Genomic DNA, 18,868 nt, shown 5'->3' with positions numbered 1-18,868 from the left:
AAAGCTTCAGAAAATGAATCCACCAGTTCAAACAACAGGTGTTTTGAGACGGTGCAGTATCCTAACCTGTAACTATTGTCCATTAAAACGAAAAACGAAATCTCGATCTAAGGCGCCCAGGAAGAAAAACATACCAGAACTAAAATGGCCAAAAAACACACTCCCCTTATTTCTGCAAAAGAAATTAAATCCCCGGGCTTTAAACATGCATGCGTTTTAAATAGGATAAAAGTGAATTCGGAGAACCCTTCTCGCAACTTTAACGGTGGTCAGTTGTGGGTCTTCCTAGAGACCGTCCTCATCGCTCACCCTCTATTAAGCACAGCAAGTTTTATCCTACTTAATAATCATTTCCACTGTTCTCCATACCTGGAGGGTTTTTTTTAAAGGTTATTTTACTATTTATTTTTTAGAGAGAGAGTGCTTAAGTGAGGGAGGTGAAGAGAGAAAGAGGGAGAGAGAATCCCTGGCAGGCTCCGTACTGTCAGCCCAGAGCCTAGGGCTTTAATTCAGGAGCCATGAGATCAAGACCTGAGCCGAAACCCAGAGTCAGATGCTTAACCAACTGAGCCACCCAGGCACCCCATACCTGGAGTTTTTTGCCTCATCCTCCAAATCCACATCTACAAGAAAGATCTTCCTTAACCATCACAGCCAGATTACCTCCCCAATCATAATCACCGCACGCTGTTTTATCATCAAGCGAAAGGTGTTAATTTACATACTAGTTTACGAGTTCGTCAACCCCAGTAGGAGTAACGAGAGCAGGCACTTTCCTGGTTTTGATAGTTGCTTTGCAAAACATTTGCAGACTATTAGGCACCTGCTGTAAACAAATATATCTGTATTCCTTTACGTCTTATAGGTGGAATGAATGAAAGAATGCATTTGTGGCCGCGCGGGTGGATGGGTGGCTGAATAAACGTAAAACATAGCGCGTAACAGTCACTGGCATTCACAGAGCCCCTGCGCTGCTCTGGGCGCCAGATACCAAACTGAGCCACCCCACGTGGCCGGCTCGGTGCCACGTGACCGGCTCTGCCAAACGCGCGGGAGTCCGCCACGGTCCCACGATGCACCGCGCTGTTACCGCTCGAGAGGGAACGACAGTCCTGATTTCCGGCCTTCAATCGGTCGCAGAGGTCAGTTGCCCTAACGACCAGCTAGCCCCTCCCAACCCCCCCCCCAACGTCTGAATGACGTCACTTCTCCCCACGCCCGTCTTGATAATTGACGCGCCTGCGCAGAATGAAAGCCAACGAGCGCCGCCTCCTTCCGCGCAAGCGTCGCGGCCGGGGGCGGGGCCGGGTAGCGCTGCGGTGCGCAGGCGCAGCCGTCGGCGGGTCGGCGTTCGGCCGCCAGTGAGGTGAGTGGGGGGTGTTCGGTGCTGAGCTAGACGGGCTTAGGGTCCGCGGCTTGGAGCTCCCGGGGCTCAAAGGCCCGTAAAGAGAGCTGGGGCTGGGGCTGGGGTGGCCGCGGTCCGCTGGGTGCTGTGAGTGGGCGGCGCGAAGGGGAAACTGAGGCAGGGCGGCGTCGGGCAGGCCCTCGCCAGTCCTGGTCCGCCTCACCCGGACCCGAGGCCCGGCAAGTGCTGGTTCGAGGTGAAACTGCAAGTGAAAGTGCCCCGCAAGCAACGAAGGTGTCTTCGGCCCGGAAATACGGTCCCTTTGAATCAGGTATCCCGTTAGTGGGGCTCCGGTCGGTGTCCTGTCCCAGCGCCGCCACTCTCCACCTGGCTGATCTGGCCAGCCTCTTGGGTTCCCGGAGCCTCATTTTCCCCCTCTGTTAAACGGGTGTAGTCACGGTCCCTGTCTGATGCTTGTGGGTGGGGGCGGTGGCCCTCGGGAAGATTGAAGCCACAGGGACCCGCGCAAAGCGAGAGCTCAGTGGGCTCAGCAGGTGTTAGGTCTTTCACACCCAGGGGCTTCTGTATATTGACCTAAAGGCGGGAAGAGTCAGGCTGAGGATCAGCCCCACCACCTCTCGCTGGCTGTGTGAGCTTGAGGAAGTCGCTTGCCTCTCTGAGCAGCGCTTTCCTTCTAGAATAGGGGCCGTAGGAGAATGCGCTTCTTAGGGTCACTCTGAGGTTAAGTAAACAGAACATTCTGTGACCGGGCTCCTGCTGCTTGTTCAGAGCATACTGGAGAACCGCTGGGTTTCTTATTAGGTGTCAGAAAACGTGTGCGCAGCCTGCATCCCTCAGGCTGCAGGCTCTTCCCGTGCCCTTTAGTTTTCCATCTCTGATTATTCTGTCTGCTTTTCCTCTCCCCAGACCGGTGGTTCTGTCACCCTGGGGGACACAGGGCGGTGTCTGGGGGACATTTGTGGTCACGACTGGGTGTGATCTTGGCGCCGAGTGGGTGGGGCCAGGGTGATGCTCAACACCCTGCGGTGCCTAGGACGGTCCATGAAGGGTCCACCGTGCCCTCGGTGCAGAAGTTAAGCCCTGCTCTAGACCAGCGAGTCTTCGCCCGCATGAGCTGTGTACGTGGGGTTGGTGAGATGAACCCCAAGATATCCTGTGCACGTTTTGTGGGGAGAGGAAAGAGCACTTGGAGTTGAGGCTCTGGAGTCGGACTGCTGGGTTCAAAAGTCCGGGTTTGTGTCTCAGCTGGGTGACCTTGAGCGGCACCCCATCTTTCTAGTGTCCGTGTTTTTTTCTGTAAAATGGGGATGGGGTAGACAAGCCAAGGTCTCAGCAAACTGTGATTGGGGGGCCAGACCCAGCTGCAGCCTGTTTTCCTGAACGAAGCCACGCCTCCATCGCAGGCCCCTTAACTGTGGCTGCTGTTGCCCAAGAGGAAAGTTGCGTGGTTGCCACAGAAACCCTGTGGCCCGGGAAGCTTACTTGGGCCCTTTTCAGAAAGTGATCACCTATCCCCTCCATAAGCCATTGTGTGAACTGCACTTAGCCCGGGCCTGGAAGGTGCTCAACGCTCCAAGGATTTTGCCTGAGGCTTGTAATTTGGTCGTATTGGAAGGATGAGCCAACTCCAAAGATAGGGTTAGAAGCTCCGCCTCAGATGGAGAGCTGGGGTCTTAACTTGGATCCTACATTTTTATTTTATTTTTTATTTTTTTGCCAAGAGCCAGCACTGGCCCCTGTGGGAAATACTCGGGAAGAGGGTTGAAGGAATAAAGGGAATTTTAGTAAGGAGGCAAGACCCAAGGTTTGTTGTCTCTTCTGCTCTTCCCAAAGAACTTGGTCAGGTGGCTCTGAATTTGACAGGGATCTAACATTTTCCCAAGACTATATGGGTCAAACACTGCTCAGTGCTGGGGTTCAAAGGGAAGGTGTCTGTCCAGTGGCTCATAGTCGGGGCAAGGGCAGGGGACAGATGACAGACCAAGGAGTTTCAAAGCCTACTAAGCCAGTGATAAGACTGGTACTTGGACTTTGCCAGAAAAAGAGGGCGTCTGGCTCTGAGGCAGCAACCTTGCGGCTCGGTATTGAAGGGAGTTAGAGTTTCCAGATGGGTTGGAGCAGTTGTGTTTGAGTGGAGCCCCTGAGGGTTTGGCAGAGGGCCTCACGCCCACACGCATGACATTTCGGGGGGCTTTTGACGGTTTTAAAGCATACAGGGCATTCTGGTGGCATTTTAGAAGAACACAGGGCTGCGGCGAGGGTCGTGGGCTCAAGCCTTGAGATGGCCCTGCTCGGACACTGGAGGTGTGCTAGGTTGAGACACAGGAGTAGAGCACTGACTTTGCACACTGCTGTTTGTGAGCAGGGCTCTGGCTTCAGGATGGAGGCGGAAAGCCCCCGGCAGCGGCAGCGGGCGGTTCAGCTCCCGAGGTGGGGGGGAGGCCTCACTTTTTATTTTTTTTAACGTTTGTTTATTTTTGAGAGACGCAGCATGAGCGGGGGAGGGGCAGCGAGAGAGGGAGACACAGACGAAGAGGCTCCAGGCTCTGAGCTGTCGGCACAGAGCCCGACGTGACCCTCGAACCCTTGAACCCTCTAACCGCGAGATCATGACCTGAGCTGAAGTTGCACACTTAACTGACTGAGCCACCCAGGCGCACCAAGGCCTTGCTCCTTTTAGCGAGGCATGCCGTTTTTTTCCCTTTCACCAGATCTAGGCTCGGAAATAAAAGGAATAGAGGCTGATTTTTTCGTCGTTTAATGATGAAATGAAAAGGTGGACTGAGAGGCGGAAGGATGGTGAGGACCACCAGCGGAGCTGGCCCCAGGACCCTGCCACACCCTGGGACTCTGTCCGTCCACCCTCACCAGGCTCACCCGAACTGGGCCCTCCGTGGTGCTTCCTGAGAGCTCATAAAGCACTCACTGTTCAGAGAGCGGGCTGCCTTTGAGAATTTTGTCCAGTGGCCAAAACCCTACAAGTCGTGATTGTTCCGGGTGCCTGGTAGGAGTCGAGGGAAAGTGCTGTCCTTGTGTTTTGCTGGGCCTCACTTTGTGGCAAGCAGAAGGCTCGTTCGTCCCAAAACCCCTGCGTGGAAGTGAGATTTGCAAACTGTCTCGCAAAGAAGCGACAGTTTCGTGGACCACCTGTGTCAGAGGCCCTGTGGGTCCTTGTCGCACCTTGCGGAAGTAGTCCTCAGTAGCGGACCCATGCTCCCTCTGCTGCAGGCCTGAAACCCAAAATGTTGCGCAAGCAGGTTTTCAGAAAGTGTGCAGCAAAGTCATTTGGCCAGAAAAGTCTGACTTGTACTGACTTAGAGTCTTCCAGTGACTTTCACTGGGGGGTTTGGCCATGTCTGGGGACATCTGTGGTTGTTACCACTGTGGAAGGAGGTGCTCCTGGCATCGAGGGGGATGGGGCTAGGGATGCTGCTGAACCCCCACCGTGTTCAGGACATCCCCATGGAGAGCGACCTGCTCCCAAGGTCAGCAGTGCTGAGCGGGAGAGACCCTGCATTGATTATTTGGGAAAATACTGAGGCTAGTCCCTGCCCACACTAGACACCAGAGTAAGTCCCCAGGGGTCAGAGGGTACAAACCAGGGCCGCCCCGGTGCCTGTGGGTTACCCTCCCTCCCTCCGCTGTTTGTGCGTATTTCTATTATGTGCAGCATCCCAGGACCTCAGTAGTCAGATGCTTACAGAACACAGAGACTCCTGGGGGTGTCCCTTGGGGGGTGATTCTGCCCCCCGCCTCGGGGTACACTGGACAGAGACCAGGGATGCTGTTAAACTCTGCAGTGAACAGGGGCGCCTGGGTGGCTCAGTCGGTTGGGCTTCCAACTTCGGCTCAGGTCATGATCTCGCGGTCCGTGAGTTCAAGCCCCACGTCGGGCTCTGTGCTGACAGCTCAGAGCCTGGAGCCTGCTTCGGATTCTGTGTCTCCCTCCCTCTCTGCCCCTCCCCCGTTCATGCTCTGTCTCTCTCTGTCTCAAAAATAAATAAACGTTAAAAAAACAAAACAAAAAAACTGCAGTGAACAGGACATCCCCCCGCCACACACACACACACAGCAAAGAATGATCTTACCCCGGATAGCAATAGTGGAGAAAACCCGAGTTAGGTCTTTTTTTTTTTTTTCCACATTTATTTTTTGAGAGAGCACAAGTTGGGGAGGGGCAGAGAGTGGGGACAGGATCTGAAGCAGATTCTGTGCTGACAGCACACTCAGGAACCACAAGATCAGGACCTGAGCCAGTCGTATGCTCAACCGACTGAGCCACCCACACGCCCCGTAGGTCAGAAGTTCTTGGAACAGCTGTTAAGGACATGTCTGTTACCCCATCTCATAGGAGAGGAAAGTGAGGGTGTCGGCTGGGACAAAGCAGAGTCCTTAGCTTAGGAGAAATGGCTGAGCCTGAGGCTGACTCCAGGCCCTTGTCCTCCCAGGCAAATCAGGCTCCCTGGCCTGTCATCCATATACCAGGCCCAGGGCAGGCTCCAGGGGGCGCTCTGACCTCTTGACAGTGAATCCCTTTGGAGGGGCCACCATTTGGGAGAAGATCAAGCGACAGACCAGGTGAAGCCCAGGAAGCCGGCAGTGAGAGCTCACCCTGGGGAGATCAGGCCAGAGTGCCTCAAATCCAGTGGGGACAAGGGATCCTCACGTGCAAATGCCCTGAGGTTCCAAGGGCCAGGGGCACAGAAAGGAGGGTGACTTGGTCTTTTAGTTTTTTGAACCCTTGCCTCCATGAGCCTTGATAGTCTCATACACAGCACCCCCCGCCCCCAGCTTCACCACTTGGTCCGGGGGGGCAGACTTCTGCTAAAGACCAGATTTCCTTCCTCAGTCTACTCTTTTTGTGTGTGTGATAACTTATTTTTGAGGGAGAGAGCTTGAGCGGGGGAGGGGCGGAGAGAGAGAGGAGGACAGAAGCCCCAAAGCAGGGTCTGAGCTGACAGCAGCAGGCGCGACACGAACCGCGAGATCATGCCCTGAGCCAAAGTCAGATGCTCCACCGACTGAGCCGCCCAGGCGCCCCTGTCTTTCAGCTATTGTAAATAATGCTGTCAAAACAAATACCTAAAATGAAAACATTTTGACGGTTTTGGCAGCATGTGTCTGTTCTTTTTAGATCTGGCGGTCAGCAGACTGGTTTGCTCTCTGTGCCCTCTTAGCTGGGGAGCGTGACTCCCCTTTTGAGGCTTCCCCCGAGATGAGTGGGTTGTGGTGGTTGATCTCTGCGGGTCCCTCTGTGTCTCCGAAGGTCTTCAGGGACGGGACTGGCTGGCTGTCCTACAGGCTCTGGCGGCCCATCCTGATCCCAGACCTTGCAGTCCTGGGGAGGCTCTTCAGCCAAAGGCACTTGCTGGGTAAAGGGTCATTGTGTCCAGAAATGGGAGCGGGTGGGGAGGAGGGGGGCGCTCATTACCAGCCTTAACGTTAATTCCCTCGCCAGTTTTATACAACAAGTGTTTTAAGTTTTTTCCTTACTTAAAATTGAGATATAACCCGTATACCTTAAAACAGCGGATTTTGGTAGATTCACACTGCTGTGGAACCATCAGCTTTTTCTAAGTCCAGAACGTTCCACCTCAAAAAGAAACTGTGTCCCCATCAGCCATCCCCTCCCCAGCCCTCACGAACCCCCTTCCTGTCTATGGATGCGCCTGTTCTGGACGTTTCACACACGTGGAGTCACATCCTTGTGGCCTCTCGTGTCTGGTTCCCCCACCTTTACGAACGAAGCAGCTGTTGATGGACGTAGGTTCCCGTGAACCGGAGACAGAGAGAGGTCTCTGAGGCCGGCCAGCGCCAGGGGTCTTGACAGCGCTTGCCCCGACCAGCCGTCTGCATATTCACATCATCTGAGTCTGATGCCAGCCAGTTTGTAGAGCCTGGGGCCTAATGACTGACTCTTCTGGTTCTGTGGGGCACAGAGGCATTTTGGGGAGACCAAGGTGCTTCATGCTGCGGGTTCTGGCTGCACGGGTGGACTTGAGCCGCCTCGGGCCGGCTGCTCCTTGTGGACCCCCAGCCCCCACCTGGTGCCCTTCTCAGTGGGAGCGACCGTGGAGGTCATGGTCCAGAGGGAAGGAGATGGTGTTATGTACAGTGCTTGGCCCATCATAGGCCTCCAGGTGGCGGACCCCTTCCACCAGATCGTTCCACACCAGGGCTCTCCCCTGGGCACTGCTTATGCTGGAGCCAGAGAGCTCTCCCATCACGGGGACATCCTCGGTGCCAGGGGGCTAAACAGCATCCCAGGTCCTCACCACTCAACACTGGGAGCACCCCATTGTGATGGCCACGGATTTCCCCAAACCTGGTCCACAGTCCCTGGGGCAGGGTCACTCCTGGCCTGGGAATCCAGCACATCGTGGAGGGACCAAGAAAAGGCTCTCTGGCTGCCAGGAAAGGGACCGGTGCCTCTGGGCCCTCCCCCTACCCCAGCCCATCCCCCCACCGCTCCCTGCCCCCCGCAACACTTGTCCGACCCCCTCGTATCCCTCGGGGGTGTCAGGACTAGGAGAACCGTCAGTTTGTTTTCTCAGCCTGAATGGAAAAGCAGGTGGGACTGTGGTCCGCCTTGTGCTTAGCTCAAAACTCGGGGTTCATAGACCTGCAGGAGTAGTGCTGGCAGTCTGGCCCTCCACACCCCTGGGAGCCCCCGTGTGCCACTCAGTCTGCGAAAGGGTGGTGACGGTTAAGGCCACGTCACTTTCTTCACAGTAAGGAGGCAGGGTTGCCTGGGGGGCTCAGTTGTTCGAGCGTCCTGCTTTTGATTTTGGCTCAGGTCTTGATCTCATGGAATCGAGCTCCGAGTTGGGCTCTGTGCTCACAGCATGGAACCTGCTTGGGATCCTCTCTCTGTCTGCCTCTGTCTCTCTCAAAAAATAAGTAAACCTGAAAAAAAAACTTAGAATAAGGAGGCAGGAGGCTGGAGCAGTCCTCTGCCCATGAAAGCCCCAGCATCTCATCCGTGAAATGGGGGTCGTAGCCATTTCCCCTCACTTGTCATTCAGATTAAATTGTTTCGTGTGCCTGAAGCGGCTTCCTCAGGGCCAGGACTGGTGAGCCAGGGCCCAGCAGTCCAGGGGCGTAGAGCACCAGGTACCCCAGGCACGGGGGGGAGGGGCACTGCCCGCATGCCCTCTGCTTCGGTCCACAGATCCCGAGAACCCCCGGGCGTTGTCTCTTCCTTTCACAAGATGGATAACAAGAAGCGCCTGGCCTACGCCATTATCCGGTTCCTGCATGACCAGCTGCGGCACGGGGGGCTCTCGTCCGACGCCCAGGAGAGCTTGGAAGGTACGTGTGGGCCACCGCCCTCCCTCCTTCCCGCCGTGCAGACCCTAGTCTCCTGCAGGTATTCTCGTCACTACCCATCTTTCATCGAGGTGCGGTTCCAGAACGTTCTCCACCACTACCGCATGTGTGTGACTCCAGTGATCAGAGAAAGGCTCTCTTGAAAGAGGGGGTAGGGCACCCACGGTGCCTGGAAGCCACGTGGGGCTGAGGGTGGGGAGGCCATCTGACCCCCAAAGTCACAAAGTCGGGATTGTGTTCAGAAGAAAACACCTCTGTTCTCCCTCACAGTTGCGATCCAGTGCCTGGAGACTGCTTTTGGGGTGACCGTGGAGGACAGCGACCTCGCTCTCCCTCAGACTCTTCCGGAAATATTTGAAGCAGCCGCCGTGGGCAGGGTGAGCGTCTGGGCTTCCCAGAACAAGTGTAACAAGCGCCAGTGCCAGGCCTGTGGGCGGGGCGGATGGGGGCTCGGCCCGGCCACCTGGCCCAAGGCGTCTCCCTCGGAGCTCAGCTGCCCTCTCAGGCGGCCTGAGCAGGAGGACAGCCAGAGGTGCGGGGCTGGGAGGAGGAAGATGGCAGGGCCGCCCCTGAGACAGCTCATCCCTGCCTCGGACCCAGGAGGCGCCGCAGGACCTGAGGAGCCCTGAGCGAACTCCGCCTTCAGAGGAGGACTCGGCGGAGGCAGAGCGCCTCAAAACCGAAGGTGAGACAAGGCGGGCCGGTCCCCAGGGTGTGGCAGCCGGGGGGCTTGCTGTCACGCAGCACCATGGCTCGGGGGCCGGGGGCCGCAGAACACGCGGATGTGAGGATGTACACGGGGTGGAGCCCCCGACGCGGCTGGTGGGGGCGTAAGCGGGCCGTCGCCGTGGAAGGCGTTCTGACAGTATGCGGTCACCCGATGGCGTGGTCTCCTGGGGAGAGCCGTGGGCCCGGGAAAAATGCAGGCGCGTATCCACAGCAGCAAAAAGGGAGAACAGCCCATATGTCCACAGACCAGTAAAAGGGATAAACAAAACGTGACACATCCATAGTCAGGAACATCACTCGGCCGCCAGCAGGAGCGAGGCGCCCACACCCGCCGCCCGGCAGATGGACCCTGAACACACGACGCTCAGGGAGGGAACCAGACACGAGAGGCCACACGGGGTGTGAGTCCACGTGTGTGAAACGTCCAGAAGAGGCTCATCCGTGGACAGGAGGGGGGTTTGCGGGTGCTGGGGGAGGAGAGCGGGCGATGGCTGATGGGGACGGGGCTTTCTTTAGGGGAGAGGGAATGTTCTGGAAGTGACTACAGTGATGGACAACTGAATATTTTAAAAACCATCGAGCTGCACACTTTGAAAATGTGAGTTTTATGTTACGTGAGTTACATCTCGTTAAACTTGGCTGTTTCTGAGGGGAGAAGCAGAAGTGAGGGTATCGGAGACTTGTCTCCAGATGTCACAAGCAGCGACAGTTGTCCTCACTGGGTGCCGGCTTGGGCCACGAGCCCCGAGATGCCGGACGCAGCCGCCCCCTCCTCCCCTGCCACCGCCCCGAGCGACTGAGCGCCGCGTCCCGCCCGAGGCTCTCCTCACGCCTTCCCACAGACGCCCGGGAGAGCGGAGCCCGCGTGTCAGAGCCCTCGGGTCTCGTGTGAACAGCGGGGGTCACCAGTTTTCCCTTGTTTTTAGGAAACGAGCAGATGAAAGTGGAAAACTTTGAAGCTGCCGTGCACTTCTACGGGAAAGCCATCGAGCTGAACCCCGCCAACGCCGTCTATTTCTGTAACAGGTACCAGCCGGGGCTCACGCGGGGCGGGGACTCACGTGGGGCCTGGGCAGGCAGGTCGCGTGTCCCCGGGAGACCAGGAGAGGTGTCCGAACAGTGCCCTAGGGGTTGTTACACCGCAGCCCCTGAGAAGCAGTCAGTGGCAGGTGGCCAGGAGTGCGTCAGTAAGCGTTGACAGCGGCCTTAAAATTAGGGAGCACCATCCTCCACACGGGTGTTGCGACGAGAGATAAGCCAACGCTTGGGTGGCGTTTCATTCCTGTGTTCACATCAGCATTGTCGCCAACTGTGAAGAGTTGCATCTGGCTTGTACTTTAGTTAAATTTTTTGATGTTTAGTGATTTTGAGGGAGAGAGAGGGAAAACGTATGTCGGGGGTGCGGGGGGGGGGGAGGGCAGAGAGAGAGAATCCCGAGCAGGTTCCATGCTGTCAGCGCAGCCAACCGTGAGATCGTGACCTGAGGCGAAACCAGGAGTAGGATGCTTAACCGACTGAGCCCCCCAGGCACCCCTGGCTCGTGCTTCTGAAGGGAACGCCGTATCACCCCAGCCTCCCAGTAGGGACTTTCTTGCTCACGAGTGGTTCTTGGTGACGAGAGGGACTGGATGGGACGTGGGACAGAATCGCACGTTCGTGTGAAAGGCACAGGAACCAGCAGAGAACAGAGACCGGAGGGGGCACCGGACGTCATCCGCGTGGTCTCCAGGGTGAAACTGCTTTAGCTTTAATGTCTTTCTCTTTTTGGGGCGATCACACAAACGGGTGGACAGAAAAGGTAGGCATGTCGTACAGAGTCCTGTACCCCGCTTCTGCCAGCGTAGCCGCTCCGTGCTTTCTAGCTGATGTCTTTCTGTACTTCAGAAACTGGGGGAAGCGTAAAGGGGAAATATTAAAAAACGCCCAGTGAGAAAAACTATCAAATGCGGCAAGTCGAGAGCGTGGACAGGGGTCTCGTGGCGGATCAGTTCTTTTCTAGTAGGTTCTCCCTGACGCAGAACAGGCACCAGCCCTCCAACGGTGGTGCCGCCCCGTGCGGGGCAGGGTGGGGCCGATCTGTTCTGCCTCCTTCAGCCTCGGTTTCCCCGGGAGGCTGCCGCAGCCCCGGCACAGCTGCTCCGCAGGCAGAAGCCTCGGCAGCCCCGCGTCCGCCCCGCCTGACAGACGGGGAAGCCGAGGCCCCTCTGTGGCAGCGAGCCAGGCACACGACCCCTGACCTGCGCTTTGTCTCCCCAGAGCGGCGGCCTACAGCAAACTGGGGAACTATGCAGGGGCCGTGCAGGACTGTGAGCGAGCCATCTGCATAGACCCGTCCTACAGCAAAGCCTACGGCCGGATGGGGTGAGTGCGCCCGTACGGTGTGTGGTGTCTGTCTTCCCAGACCCCTCCCCTGCGTCCCACGCTTCCTCCTCTTCCCATCACCCCTGCAGTTCGCTTCAGTCCTGACTCTGCCCAGACCAAGTGTCACACCCCACAGGGTCAGGACTCGGCCCCACTCACGTCTGGGCCTTCCATACTTCTGATCCGCCCGCTGTCTGGGCTCCTGCCACTCTCGCTCTCGCGCCTCCGTGGTTTGCGAGAGCAGGTCGCAGGACTCAGGAGCACGCCCGTGCTTCCTGCTTGATCGAGGGACACGGGTGAACAGCCAGACGAAGAGATCCATAGGGCAGGGTGCAGGGGATCCCCCTGGAGTGGGGTGGCCTCCCTCGCAGCACGTGGTTACCTTCACCAGCGGGGACCTTCTCCAGATCTCATTGTTGAAGAGTTGTATAGCCTCTCCAGCCTTCTCCCTCCTAGAAGTTTGGGGGCCATGAGATTCCCCCCAACTCAGATCTGAAATTTGGTCTTCCTGGCCACCAGCCCCACCCTGAGTCACATCGTTGGCATAAACTCAGATGGGGTTCAAGGGGCTCGTTACAAAGGACAGGAGACGCCTATGACTTAGGAAGTTTAGGGTTTTAAAAGCTCTGTGCCAGGAACAGAGGCCACATCTGACCACCCCGCCCTCTGGCCCCCTGCTTCGGGCCTTCAAGCTCTTTGCATGGGTCCCTCTGGGGCACCAGCCCTTGTGCCTTTGAATTTTCGTATGCCTGTACTCTCGGCCCCCATGGCCCTCGCATGCCATTCCCACCGGACGCTGGCCACAGCGACACCGGAGCGGTTTGGGGTTTCGGGCAGCCTCCCAGGCCCTCCCCCACGTCGCGGTGCCTCTCCCCCTAGCCTCGCGCTCTCCAGTTTGAACAAGCACACCGAGGCAGTGGCCTATTACAAGAAGGCCTTGGAGCTGGACCCCGACAACGAGACCTACAAGTCGAACCTCAAGATAGCCGAGCTGAAGTTGAGGGAGACGCCAAGTCCCGTGAGTGGCCCCGGGGAAGAGAGGGCCCTGGCGGGCAGGCCAGGGAGACACTCAGGGCTGGCGGCTTAATCCAGTCCGGCAGGAGACAAAGACACAGAAATGCCTGTCCCAAAGGAAAAAGTTTATCCCCACAGGCCCCGGAAACGGGAGGCAGGGCCACACACAGGAGCTCCAGGGTCGGCCAGGAGGCCAGTGCCCCTGTGGTGGTTTCTGGGGGAGGAGCAGGGAGGCAGGGGATGCAGGCTTAGGATCAGCTAGGCGAGCAATTCCAGCAGAGTCTGGGGAATGGGGGCCAGCCCTGGTGGCCGAATGCCAGGCCCTGGGGAATGGCTGACTGGCTCGTGCACTAAAGGTGGCCTGCAGGTGACTGTTCACTCTCTCTGGGAATTGCTCACCCTGAGGGACCGTCCTCCAGGGTTCACGGGGGCCCAAGACATCAGAACGCTAGAACGTGAAGGACGGCGCTCTTGTAAACATTCATAACTGGTTTGTGCCTTTCACGAAGTGCTCTCTGGCCTCGAGGCCTGGCTGCTTGGTTGGTGGGAAGTCTGAGCCGTATGCCTCTTAGAATTTGGACAGGCCCCGTGTGGGGTGTTGTGTCTCAGTTCTTGGTTCCTGGGGGCGGGGCCGGCCACCGTGGTCCTGTGACCACTCACCAGGGCTTTTCTCCCCACAGACAGGAGGTGTCGGCAGCTTTGACATTGCTGGCCTGCTGAACAATCCAAGTTTCATGAGCATGGTAATCCGCACTCCCCCCTCTCTTGTGGGTTCCGGCTCCTCTGGGGGCCATGACCTGGGTGCTGGGGGCTGAGCAGCATCCCCGGCTCCACCCCTTGATGCCAGGAGCCCCCCAGCGTGACAGGCACAGACGTCCCCAGACACCGCCCTTGTCGCTAGGGCAGCATCACCCCCAGTGAGACCCCCTCAGTATGGAGCACAAAGGACAGACTGGGTCCTGCCTCTCACGGTCGCATGACCCAGGAAAACAGCATCCCTCTCTCCAGCTCGGTTTCCACCTCACACTGTGGAGACCCTGGTAGCCTCACAGCTGCACCTGCTCCTCGGAGGAGGAGACACCGAGGAGCCCGGGATGCCACCAAGGTGGAGGTCCCAGCTTCCCACGCCAGAGACTTGAGTCCCGAAGCACCTGTTCTGTGCAGCGCTGTCCTTTGAAGGCAGGCACCCGCCTGTGTCCTTGGGGCTGGTCCCACACATGCAAGTTCTTTCACAGTGGCCACAGGGCCCAGGGTTTCCAAGTGTCCAGAGGAGGGAAATCCTGCACCTTCCGGCGGTCAGAAGCATCCCCACTACAGCAGGAGGCGGCCAGCCAGGCATGGCGATGGGCCGGGCATCACTTTGTATTTTTGTCGGCACACGGCCACACCCGTGCAGTGACGGCGACACAGGGCTGTCTGGTTGGGGCAGGGATGGGCCCATAAGGCCGAGAACCTTGACCCTGGCCCTTCACAGAATTTAGCCAGCCCTCCTGAGCCACGTCAGGAAGACCCCGCTTTAGCTGCCCACTCAGCCGCGTCCTGAAGTCGGTCCTAGGGAGGGAACCCTCAGGGGGAGTTAAGTTTAAACGCAGGCATGCAGGGTAGTAATAGTAACTGAGGAAACAGAAGAGGCCAACTGTGCTGACAGATCCGTTGGGCGGAAAAACGGATCTGGATACATCTGCACAGCAAAGAGTAAGCAGCCAGTAGGAGATGACGAGGTCCTGGGAGTCTCTTTAAAGACAAGTCTTACGCGGGATGGAAGCGCGTCAGGAAGGCCGAGCGCCCTTGGGAAGCGTGTGCACAGGAGCCCCTGGGCGCCTGCTGTGTCTGATCATGTGTTCCTTTCTGCAGGCGTCAAACCTGATGAACAACCCCCAAGTTCAGCAGCTGTAAGTGACAACCGTGTGCCTTTGACCTTCTTGTGGTTACATTTTCCATTGTGACAAGACACACGTGACTTAAAACCTGCCTGTTGTAACTGTTTCAAGGTTTACAACGCAGAGGCATTAAGCATATTCAACGTGTTGTACAGCCATCCTCGCTGATTAATTTCGGGACATTCCATTATCCCAAAAAGAGTCCTTGTCCCCATGATAGGCATTTTAACACCCCCACCCCCCCCGCCGTGGTCCCTGGCCCCCACAAACCCCCTTCCCATCCGTGGACGAGCCTGTTCTGGACGTTTCACACACGTGGACTCACACCCCGTGTGGCCTCTCGTGTCTGGTTCCCTCCCTGAGCGTCGTGTGTGAGCGCCTGTGTTCAGTTCTTCTGGGCCAACGCCCAGGAGTAGACTTGCTGTGTGGTGTGGTGATTCTGTGTCACTTAAGAATTGCCGGGCTGTGGTTAAATCTTAAAGCAAAATTTCTGAACGCAGCACTGCTAACATTGGGGCCGTCACTCGGGGGCGGGGGGGGGGGGTGTGTACCAGGTGCCGTGGGGGCTAAACAGCACGCCTGGTCAGCCCCCACCCCTCACTGCCAGGAGCCCCCCAGTCGTGAGGACCACTGTCTTTAAGCCAGAAACGAGTGTTCCCGAGTGAGCCGGTGGCGTTCACAGCAGCCGCTGTCAGAGGACGGGCGGGCTGGGCAGCTCTGGGCCCCGAGGGGCCGCCAGGTGGCGGCAGAGAGCAGCTCGTGTTGGAGGAGCAGGGCCCAGCCGGACCGGGCAGCCAGGCTGTCTGTGCACATCGTGGGCTCTCTCCTTGCAGCATGTCCGGGATGATTTCGGGCGGCCACAACCCCCTGGGGACTCCTGGCACCAGCCCCTCACAGAATGACCTGGCCAGTCTCATCCAGGCGTGAGTAGACGTGCCTGGTGGGACTCTGGGGTGGTGGGGGCCCGCCCTCGAGAACAAAAGCGCAAGTGCTGTGTCCCTGGGTGCTCGATAAGACCCCGCTACCGGGACCCAGTGAGTCCCAGTGAGCCCCACTGCCTGTGGGGGCACGCGCCTAGGAAGTGGCCGGGAGGGTGCCCCGGGGCCACCAGCTGAGCCCGGGCACGCCCCTCCTGCAGCGGCCAGCAGTTCGCCCAGCAGATGCAGCAGCAGAATCCAGAGTTGATAGAACAGCTCCGAAGTCAGATCCGAAGTCGGACCCCCAGTGCCAGCAACGATGACCAGCAGGAGTGATGGCCCACGCGAGTCCACTGTGGCCGTGAGGGGTGAGAGCCTCTGTTTGACGACCCGGGTGCACGAGGTTGGGGGTGGTGTCTGGGGCCATCGGGCCCCTTTCCGAGGTGCTTCTGCTCGAATCCTGCCTCTCCCTTCCCAGTTCCCTTCTGTGGGTGGGTTTTATACAGAGAGGGGCTGAAAGCCCACCACTCCCGGGCAGGGCTGCTGCCCGAGGGCCTGCAGAGAGTGGGCGGCCACCACGATGGCCAGGGAGGTCTCCAGGGGTGGGATGACAGGCCAGCCCGGCCCCTTGCTTCCCGTGCTCCCCTGGGCTTCTCTGCATGTGTGTCTGTGGTGAGTGGATGTTAATGAGGGACAGCTGGAAAACAAATGGGGTGTTCCGGAGGGCTCCTGGCCACCTTGGCTGGCTCCGGGGCCACCCTAGGGGCCCTTGGCCTCAACCTGTGTCCACTAGCCTTGCCTCCTGGCATAGTGGGCTTCCGCCCAGAGGCCTGGGCATTTCTATCATCCCATTTCTCCTTTAACTGTGATTTTTCTATTAAAAATTTTGAAGGACGGGGGCGCCTGGCTGGCTCAGTCGCAGGGTGTGCAACTCTTAATCTCAGGGTCGGGAGCTCCAGCCCCGTGCTGGGTGTAGAAGTTATTAAAAAAATAAACAAAAAAACAGTTTTAAGGATTTTAAAAGACAAAAATATTAAGAAGCAGGAATAACAACTTTGATCTCTGTGCCCACGACACCTAATGTTAGTTATTTGGGCACTTTTTTCCAGTTTTTTTTGGTTTTTTTTTTTAGCACTCTTAAAAAATAGAACGAAACATAGTTAAGATCAATTTTGCGTTTGTTGTATGTCGTAAGCTCATCTGCACAACACCTCTGCCAATGTTTCCCTGTCTGTGGCCTCAGAACCTACAGCGCAGTTCTGTGTCTGTGCTGACGTGGTGCTGCCTCCCCCCACCCCATTGAACATGGCCGTGGGGCCACGGAACCACAGAGATTTAGGCTGAAGCGTCACAGGGCTGGTGCCGCCTGGGCCGCAGCCGTCCCCACCCCCATCCCCGAAGTCTGGCCTCGTGCCCACCACACCCTGACTGGGCCCTCGTGTCCTCTCCCCACAGCCCTCCCAGCATCGCCAGCTCCTTCCCACCGACTGGAAGCCTTCTCGCATTTTGCCGTCTTCTCCCCTTGGACTGCCCAAGAGAGAAAAAGAAAAAAAAATTGGACCTGCATGTTAAGATGGATTTTTATTATTTTTATTTTGCCCTTCATCCTTCCTTCCCTGTTTGTAGTCTCCCATGGCCCCCAGACCCCTCTCGAAACAGAGCCAGCAAGCTGTGAATGCAGACCAGCTCCCAGAAAACCCAGTCACTAAAGTATTTTTTAGACTGTTCCAGGGCGGGGGTCGTTCTCGAGCCCCTGTCCAGGAAGCAGCCAGTTTTATGTCAAGCCACGTCAGGGACACCCGTGGCTCTCAGAGCCCCGTTTTGCAGCCCCCGCGGTCTGTCTTCAGAGGCCTCCGCAGCCCGGTGAGAAGACACTTCTGAGTCGACCTTGGCCTCCCCAGCCGCGCCCTGCTCGGATGAGCTCACTGCCAGCCGCGGTCTGGGCGCCAGTGTCTGCCCTGCCCCTCGGACTGCGGGTTTTCGCGTGAGGAGCTCTTCAGATGCATTTTCCTCGATGACAATTTCCGTTGCCTCGCGCCCCAGCGGGAGCAGGGGTGGGACCGTCCTGGGGCGCACAGGACCAGGTACCGGGACTTCCGATCGAGCATTTTGATGGACACGCATCTCTTCTCCTCTGACCCTTTCATCCCAGTACTCGTGACCGACAGACCCCAGGGGGCAGATCATGACCTTCCAGCCCGTCCCCAGCTGGGTGTCCCAGCCCCACTGCCCTTCTGCCCACAGGTGACCCTGCTGGCCGGCATGTCTAGGTTCTTGGCAGGTTCTGTCCTGTTCAGGGCTGGGGGCTGGCGGGGGGCCCTGGTGCCACCAGAGCTGCTTCCAGGGTGGGCAACCTGCCCAGGACACAAGGCCACCTCAGACATCCCCATGGCCTCTGCTGGGGGCGGCGGGTGGGGGTTGGGGGGCAGGTCCACTGGCCCCGCTGTACCAGCAGCGACGTTGACAACTGGATCGGTCGAGGTTCCCTGGTGTCGTCGGCTGTCTGCGAGCAGACCCAGTACCCTGTGTGTTGTAGGTAACTAGTAGGAAGACGGGCCACTGCCAGCCGCCGCGGTCCGTCCTGCGTCTGGCAAGATGTGTCGTAACTCTTGAGTGCTAGCCATGGTGACAAGCATAACGTGTGGGGAATAAATAGACATCGTGACCTCTGCTCAGCTCTGCATTGACCTCTGGCGCCACCCTTACCTTCTTGCCCCCAGTTTCTAGAAGCCCCCAGCCTGGAGTTCCTACCTCTGGCACATGCTGGGTGGGAATCTTGTCAACGCCTGGTGTGACGAGGCTGGAAGCAGTTTCTATGTCCGAGATCACAGACGATTCCAGAAACAGTGAATCTCTGGGCTGGTTCTGTATTTTCTCTCCCTTGTTTTCATCTCCCATAATCCTCCCCTGAGGGGCCAGCCTGGACTCCTGGCCTCTCGAGAACAGGGAGACTATTCCATGTTCCTTCTCTAGTGTGTTCTGAGAGTCCACCCATTCTCCCTTGGGTAACCCCCCGGGGCCTCCCTTTATAACTGCTGCAGGCAAGGGAAGTTGTCCCGCCAGCGGCTCGTCCCGGCCCCCACCCCAGTGCTCTGTGTCAGGAGGGACTGCCTGGGGACCCCACTCTGCGGGTGGCCTGCTCCATCCATGGGTGGACAGACCCAGTTTCCAGGTTTGCGGCTGCCCCGGGGAGCACCCTTCTCGTGAGCACGAGGTTAGCACGCATCTCCGAGGGCACGTGAGGCTCCTCTGGGCTCACCCGGGCGGCCCTG

The 18,868-nt window shown here is 57.8% G+C and overlaps 1 protein-coding gene across 4 annotated transcripts; it reads left to right on the top strand.

Annotated features, from left to right (window-relative positions):
• The first annotated feature begins 1,258 nt into the window (after positions 1-1,258).
• Positions 1,259-18,267, top strand: SGTA (small glutamine rich tetratricopeptide repeat co-chaperone alpha). 4 transcript variants are annotated; one of them, XM_042927924.1, is made up of 12 exons: positions 1,259-1,366; positions 8,538-8,677; positions 8,966-9,072; positions 9,296-9,380; positions 10,351-10,450; positions 11,681-11,785; positions 12,665-12,803; positions 13,480-13,542; positions 14,654-14,691; positions 15,513-15,602; positions 15,818-15,964; positions 17,052-18,267. In XM_042927924.1, exons 2-11 carry the CDS (start codon positions 8,578-8,580, stop codon positions 15,930-15,932), a joined length of 942 nt encoding a protein of 313 aa, XP_042783858.1. In that variant the 5' UTR covers positions 1,259-1,366; positions 8,538-8,577; the 3' UTR covers positions 15,933-15,964; positions 17,052-18,267. The 4 variants fall into 4 exon arrangements, with proteins under 4 accessions (XP_042783858.1, XP_042783860.1, XP_042783861.1 ...); XM_042927926.1 differs by having other exon boundaries at positions 1,312-1,366; positions 8,578-8,677; XM_042927927.1 differs by lacking the exon at positions 1,259-1,366 and adding an exon at positions 1,388-1,676 and having other exon boundaries at positions 8,578-8,677.
• Positions 18,268-18,868: the final 601 nt, after the last annotated feature.

This window comes from Panthera leo, chromosome A2 (assembly GCF_018350215.1).
Source record: "Panthera leo isolate Ple1 chromosome A2, P.leo_Ple1_pat1.1, whole genome shotgun sequence".
Taxonomy (NCBI): Eukaryota; Metazoa; Chordata; class Mammalia; order Carnivora; family Felidae; genus Panthera; species Panthera leo.
The sequence above is the reverse complement of the archived record's forward strand: the minus strand, read 5'-3'. Positions and strand labels throughout refer to the sequence as shown.

Coding starts and splice junctions, on each gene's coding strand:
- SGTA (XM_042927924.1), top strand. CDS start 8,578: ATGGATAACAAGAAGCGCCTGGCCTACGCCATTATCCGGTTCCTGCAT. Junction 9,073..9,295: donor AAGCAGCCGCCGTGGGCAGG/GTGAGCGTCTGG, acceptor CCTCGGACCCAG/GAGGCGCCGCAGGACCTGAG. Junction 14,692..15,512: donor AACCCCCAAGTTCAGCAGCT/GTAAGTGACAAC, acceptor CTCTCCTTGCAG/CATGTCCGGGATGATTTCGG.